Source organism: Peromyscus leucopus, chromosome 5 (genome assembly GCF_004664715.2).
Source record: "Peromyscus leucopus breed LL Stock chromosome 5, UCI_PerLeu_2.1, whole genome shotgun sequence".
Classification (NCBI taxonomy): domain Eukaryota; kingdom Metazoa; phylum Chordata; class Mammalia; order Rodentia; family Cricetidae; genus Peromyscus; species Peromyscus leucopus.
Genome location: NC_051067.1, coordinates 114,081,538 through 114,088,869, shown reverse-complemented (window position 1 = coordinate 114,088,869; position 7,332 = coordinate 114,081,538). Strand labels below are relative to the sequence as shown.

General features: G+C 44.8%; 1 protein-coding gene and 1 non-coding gene across 2 annotated transcripts; both read right to left on the bottom strand.

Annotated features, from left to right (window-relative positions):
- Positions 1-782: 782 nt before the first annotated feature.
- Positions 783-1,178, bottom strand: LOC114709119 (60S ribosomal protein L31-like). Its single transcript, XM_037205624.1, has one exon. The coding sequence runs from the start codon at positions 1,158-1,160 to the stop codon at positions 783-785; it is 378 nt and encodes a 125-aa protein (XP_037061519.1). The 5' UTR covers positions 1,161-1,178.
- Positions 1,179-6,953: 5,775 nt separating this feature from the next.
- On the bottom strand, positions 6,954-7,055 carry LOC114709121. The gene has a single exon (XR_003736886.1). It is a non-coding gene; the product is annotated as a U6 spliceosomal RNA (small nuclear RNA).
- Between the last annotated feature and the right edge of the window lie 277 nt (positions 7,056-7,332).

Below are 7,332 nucleotides of genomic sequence, written 5' to 3'. Positions count from 1 at the left end.
TCTCAGCTCTGACGTTAGGGCCTAGCAGAGTATGATAAAGAAAGGACTTTGAGAACCCAGAAGAAAGTCCACTACCAGCAGCTGGGAGTGTGGGTGGTCTTGCCTTGTACTAGGAAAAGGATTGAGTCGGATTTCCATGGTTTTTTTCTCCCCAGATTACGGGTTTCCTTTGAGTCCTCTAGGATCTGGGTTCCCATCAAACACTCTCCCATGGAAAATGAACCCCCTGCCCACGTCCTCTGGTCACGGGGGCAGCCAGACTCAGACTTTCCTTTGTCCTTTCTCTTCTCTTTGGTAATACCATGCAGTAGCAGAGAATGGTGTCCCAGGCCCGGTCGGGAGTGGAAGGGTACTGCTGTAGGCCGGCTCCTAAAATGTGTGCACCTGCCTCACATTTGCTCACGCTGACCTCTCCACCCCTGTGCCCTCGTCTCATGGTCCATCGAAGACTTGGATGGTGGTGTGCATGGTCGAGAAGGAATCAGAGAGGATACCTCTTGTGGTTTCCTCTTAGACTCTTTGCCTGACCTTCTAGGGAGGAGCCCAGGCACACACCCCCATGCCTGAGGATGATGAATTTTTAATGAGACTTTGATTTGTCCTGAAGTGAAAAATCCTAATTATGGAAATAAACAGCATAAATAAGCTGCATAATCCAGATTATAGTTTATAGCCTACCATGTTTGAAAAGTATCCCAAGAAGTAACAGGACTTGTCCGAGGTCACATCTTTTTTTTTTTTTTTTTTTTTTTGGTAGTTCTCCAACTTTGACACTCTGCAGCTTAGTTCTCATCCACATCGACTGTCTGTAGATTTTTGAATGTGGTAACAGGTACGTAAGTTACCAGTGTGTAGAGCGTGTTTGGTAAGTCCTCATCTTCATTACGTTTTCTGGGCAAACGTACACGGATACGGTATGGAACATTCCTTATTCCTTTGGCCCAGGCGGCTTTATTGAGCCTGGTATCAATGCGCACATCTGGAGTCCCCATCTCCTTCATGGCAAATTTCCGGTTTTCTTGGAGTGCCCTAGGGGCACGCTTTTTGAAGCCCACTCCATGGATGCACTTGTGAATGTTGACGGTGTATTCTCGGGTCACCACCCGGTTGATGGCAGAACGGCCCTTCTTCTTCTTGCCACCCTTCTTTGCGGGAGCCATTCTGCCGGGCCCAAGTTGGAAAGGACGGGCCGAGGTCACATCTTAAGAAGGGTGAAGAAAGGAGAGAGATGGATTTGCTCTGGGCGTGCAGTGGTAAGAGGGATGATCCAACTTTGCTTAGCTCTGTCTCCTATCAGCAATAATACCCAGACATAGTTGTCCCTTATAAAACACAACTAGGGGAAACAGGAAATGGTAAAATTCTGGGTCCGGAGCAGAGAACCCCAAATGTAGCCTAGAAGGAGACAAAGAAGAGGAGGAGGGAGCTGGGGAGATCTGGGCAGCAAGCCAAGCCCAGCCAGTGGCAGAGTTAGAGCCTGGCTGGGTCAGTGTCTGGGAGGCAGGTGGGGGCAGGTCATGGGGTGCCTGGAACTCAGGCTTGCCAGGAGCTTAGAAGAGAAAATGGCTTCAAGGGTGATTCTGCCTTGCATTGGTTCTTCTGGACAGAGTATGAGTACTTCCTGCAAACCACACCTAGCTCTGATAGCAAGGGGCTCATTCAAGTGATGTTGGGCGTGCAGAACTTAGCCCTAAGCTCAGGAAACAAGAGCCAGTGAGTAAAGAGTAAATGTTTAAAAGAAGGGCAGTCTTCCTTCCTCAGGCAAGGACAAGGAAGTGGCTTTGAGCCCACACCAAGCACCGCTAATCCCACAGGGACACACACTGATCCGGGAACTCTCCATTGTCACAACATCATCATCCTCATGGTTGTTAGTTCCTGATTAATTCTCAGCACAGGTGTGGCCTTCAACAACTGGTAGAATTTAGCACAAAGGGCAGGATACATGATTTGAAGACTTTAGGCTATTTTTGTGGGGAGGGGGCTCATGCAGCCCAGGCTTTCATCAAACTCCCTGTGTAGCTAAGAATGACCCAGAACACATGTGTGTGCATGTGTGCATACATTCATGTCTTAGTTACTTTCCTGTTGCCATGATAAGACACCATGACCAAGACAACTTATAGAAGAAGGCATTTAATTTGGGGCTTATAGTTTCAGAGGGTGAGTCCACGACCGTCATGTCAGGGAGCGTGGCAGCAGGCATAGCCCTCGAGCAATACCTGAGAGCTTCCATCTTGAGACACAACAAGATGGCAGAGAGAGAGAGAGAGAGAGAGAGAGAGAGAGAGAGAGAGAGAGAGAGAGAGAGAGAGAGAGAGTTAACTGGGAAATGGCTTGTGTTTTTGAAACCTCAAAAACCCAATCCTCCAACAAGGCTACACGTTATTCTTCCCAAACAGCTCCACCGAGTATTCATATATATGAGCCTATGGGGCATATGAATGTGGGTGCATGTACAGATCAGAGGACAACCTTAGGTGTCTTCTCTTTCCACTTTTTAACTTTCTTATCACTGTATGCAGGCCCCTGCAGCTAGCTGATTTAGTACAGGCTCCAAGAAGTTTATTAATCCTACATTCCTAGGTTAGACTAAGAGCCTCCTATTTACACGAGGCTTGATAAATCGTGGAAGGTTACACAGGTTCAAGACACAGCTGTCCAGAGTCGGTCCCCAACAGTGGTGATGGTGGTGGCACACGCCTTTAATCCCAGCACTCAGGAGGCAGAGGCAGGTGGTTCTCTGAGTTCAAGGCCAGCCAGGTCTACAGAGTGAGTTCCAGGATAGCCAGAGCTACACAAAGAAATCCTGTCTTGAACAGTGCCCTACAAAAGAACTAAAAACAAAAACAAACAAACAAACCTCAAAGGTTTGACTTCACCATTAACGGTCCCAGCAAGTAAACCACACTAGGGATGAAAGTAGACCACAGCAAAGGACCACACCACAAGCTTAGAAAGCGATACCACTTGACCTTGACTATGACGTGACCCCTTGAAGTTAGAGAATCACCCAAGCACTTGTCTACAAATATCTCAAAAACCGAAACTACTGAGCAGTATGGTGGACAATTGCAGTCCTTCTGCTTGATCCCTTTCCTGCCTGCGTACTCTTCCCCAGCCTGCCTTCCTGCTTTGTGCTCTTCACTGAGGATAAAAAGAACCAGCTGCACCCCTTCCCTAAAGGAGTCCACCATCAAATCAGAGAGTCAGCCTAGGAACAGATCATCCCAATCTTTACAGTATGCACAGGCGTAGTAAGATGAAGTAGCTGCTGAGAATGCCAGAGCTAAGAACAATAAATAAATAGATTTTTTTAAAGTCAAAACAAAAAAAAAACGAAAGCCAAAAGTCCAGCAGCAGTCCTCACAGCTGGACTGTGACATCGTGGTGTGTCTGGCATACACCAGCTGCACATTTTATGTATGAAATTTGACTGGGTTGTACGTTTGTGCATATGACGTCAAATCATTACTTCGTCACATTCAGTGTCACCAAATTACGAAGTTACAAGTGAATTCTTCCCTTGTGGCCTCTGAATTTTGTGTTTGTCTCTGAAATCTTTATCCTGTTCGAGATTATAAATGTGTCTTCATGCTTACTTCCAGGAGTTTTTAATTTAGCGTTTCCCATCAGCAGCAGTCATAGTTATAAGGAGTCATATTTCTGGCCAGAATGAAGTGTGAAGCAGTTACACCAACTTTTTCAGGAAAGCCTTTGTCACACTGCCCTCTACTGACCTCATCTGTTCTTTACACTTAGCTTGAACTGGGATCTTTCTAGCCAGCACATTTACTCCACTCAAGTGGATTAACAGGACAATTTCTTGAGGGGAAAAAAGTAACTAATACAGGGTCTCACTGTATATCACTGGCTGTCCTGGAACTCACCATGTAGACCAAGTTGGCTTTGGACTCAAAAAGATCTACCTTCCTTGGCTCCCCAAGTGCTGGGATTAAAGGCATGTACCACCAACACCCACAAAATGTATAAGCAGACTGGCATCAAATTTGTAATCCTCCTGCCTGTTTCTTTAGCATATCCTTAGAGTGTGTGTCACCACAACTGGATCTTTGTTTTGTTTTGTTTTCAAGACAGAGTTTCTTTGTGTAGCTTTGGAGCCTATCCTGGAACTCTGTAGACCAGGCTGGCCTCAAACTCAGGAATTCATCTGCCTTTGCCTCCCAACTGCTGGGATTAAAGGCGTGCATCACCAAGCCTGGCTTCTTTCTTTCTCTCTCTCTCTCTCTTTCTCTCTTTCTTTCTTCCTTTCTTCTTTCTTTCTTTCTTTCCTCCCTCCCTCCTCCCTCCCTCCCTTCTTTCTTTCTTTGTTTCTTTCTTTCTTTCTCTCCCTCTCTCTTTCCTTCAACTTTATTTGTGGGGTGGAAGGATAACTCAGTGGTTAAGAGCAGGCTGCTCTTCCAGAGGAACGGAGTTCAATTCCCAGCTCCTACATGGCAGCTCACAGCTGTCTGTAACTCCACTTCCAAGGGATCTGACATCCTCCTCTGGCTTCCAGGGCATCAGGCATACATTCGGTGCAGAGACATACCGACAGGCAAAACATTCATACACACTAAAAAATCATTATTAACCCAGCGGTGGTGAGTCACATCTTTAATCCCAGCACTCAGGAGGCAGAGGCAGGTGGACCTCTGAGTTTGAGACCAACCTGGTCTACAGAGTGAATTCCAGGACAGCCAGTGCTACACAGAAAAACCCTGTCTCGAAAATAAAATAAAATAAAATAAAATAAAATAAAATAAAATAAAAACCAAACTGTCATTACTGTGTATAGGTGTGTGTGTCCATTGGCACATGTGTGGCCATAGGACAACTCTGTGGAGTTGGGTCCCTTTTCTGACCTTTACATGGGTTCTGGAGAGCTAACTCAGTCGATCGGGCTTATGTGGCAAGTGTCTTTATCCACTGAACCATCTCACTGGCACATCGCTTTATTTTTTGAGACAATGGCTCACACTGTAGACCAGGCTAGCCTGAAACTCACTATGGAGCCTAGGTTGGCCTAGAACTCTTGGTTGGCTTCCCTGTCTCAGACTCCTAAGTTCTATATGTTTACAGGAGAGAGCACCTACAATCAGCTCCCACAAATCCCCTTTCTTTCTCTTTCCCGTCCTCATTTTCCCAGTTATTAAAATTTTAGTAATCATGTCATGTCGTTGCTAGATTGAAAGTGATTTTATTATTCTTCCCGAGGGTAATTCTTTCTGGTGGAATCCAGACAGGTGGCTGCTGGGACTTTCACAGGGGTGTGGGGCATTCTGGTTAACCCCCCATTTCTTGTACTGCACCCCTCTCTTCCACGCTCACCACTCTTTACCTTTGCTCTAGTTCACACAACACTTCTTTAGAAAAGGCATGAGAATACACATTTTTCTGAGTCCTTTGGGTCTAATACATTTCTTTGAATCTCTCAGCAGTTGTTGCTCTTTGAATCTCTCAGCATTTGTTGCTCTTCCAGAGGACCCTAATTCAGTTCCAAGCACCCGATTCTGGCAGCCCACAATCACTTGTAACTCTAGCTCCAGGGGATTTGACACAGGCACAGAGTGATATATGCTTATGAAGACAGACACATATATACATAAATAAAAACAAAGTTAATCTTAAAAATAAGCTTCCAGTTATAGTTTGGTGATAGGATTCTAAATTCAAAATAGTTTTTTCCTGTTTTGGTACACAGTCGACTGTCATATAACCCCAAACAATGGGTTCTTCCACTTGAAATAGACTCTGGCAATCTTGACAATGCATTGAAGAGATGCCCCCCCCCCCTGCAGGGTTTCTCTGTAGCTCTGGAGCCTATCCTGGAACTCGCTCTGTTGACCAGGCTGGTCTCGAACTCACAGAGATCAGCTTGGCTCTGCCTTCTGAGTGCTGGGATTAAAGGAGTGTGCCACCACTGCCCGGCAAAAAGATGACTTTTAACATTTAGTGTTTTTGTTTTGGATAAGATTCTTGGTTGACCCAAAAAGAAAAAAGAAAAGAAAAGAAAAAAATCTCCAGCAGCATTGTTATGGAACAAACATTAGAAGCATTCTAAAATTTGGCTTCAGGAGGATTCAGGATGCTGCTAATCAGTCATCTTACTAATATCCTTGAAAGAGAAATGCTGTGTATTTTGCACATGATGCTTTCAAATTTAAAGTAAGTTCGGCTTTCACTGCCTACTTACTGAAGTGGAATGTGACTTTACTATGTCATGAGGACCCACATACTGTTTTGTTTTGTTTGTAGCCCAGGCTGGCCTTGAATTCACAGAGATCACTGCCTCCCAAGTGCTGGGATTAAAGGTATGGACCACCATGCCCAGCTAGAAGCCAGGTATTTTTCACAGTGTAACTTTTAAAGTAATTTTGTCTATTTACTTCTTCTTCTTCTTTTTTTTGTCTACATCAAGCTCTTGTTTCTTAACTTGATTCACAGTTGATGCCCCATTTGAAAAATATATTTGTGTGTGTGTGTGTGTGTGTGTGTGTGTGTGTGAGAGAGAGAGAGAGAGAGAGAGAGAGAGAGAGAGAGAGAGAGAGAGAGAGATGTGTGATATTGTGAGCTTCCTGACAGATCCTCTGGAAGAGCAGGAAGCACTCTTAATCACTAAGCCATCTTTCCAGACCCCTGCACGCTCCCCACCCCTTGAGACAGTCTATGTAGCCCAGGTTGGCTTTGCACTTACAGTAATCTTCCTGTCTTTTCTAAGATCTGGAATTACAGGTTTGTGCGACCACACCTGACACTCTTATGCTTTCAGAACACAGTCTGTTGTCCTTTAAATTCTTTTTCATGTTTATAAAAATATGGCCAGGTGGTGGTGGCACAGGTCTTTAATCCCAGCACTTGGGATTAAAGTTCAAGGTCAGCCTGGTCTACGAAGTGAGTTCCAGGACAGTCAGGGCTATGTAGAGAGACCCTGTCTCAAAAATAAATAAATAAATAAAGCCGAACGCTTCACGAATTTGCATGTCATCCTTGTGGGGGGGCATGCTAATCTCTGCATCATTTCAGTTTTATATGTGTGCTGTGGAAGGGAGCACTCCCTTTCTTTTCTTTTTTTAAACGGTAGTAGAAGCCAGACATAATCTATGCAGTGAGTTCCAAGCCAGCCAAGACAACATAGCAACAACACCTTGTTTCAAAAACAAACAAACAAAAAACGGTAATAGAAATGGAGGCAATTTCTTAAGAAAGAGAAAGGAGAGGACTGGCCGCCTGGGAAAAGGCATACACTCTGTCTTAGGGTTTCTATTGCTGTGATGAAACACCATGACCAAAAGGCAAGTTTGGGAGGAAAGGGTTTATTTAGCTTATTCT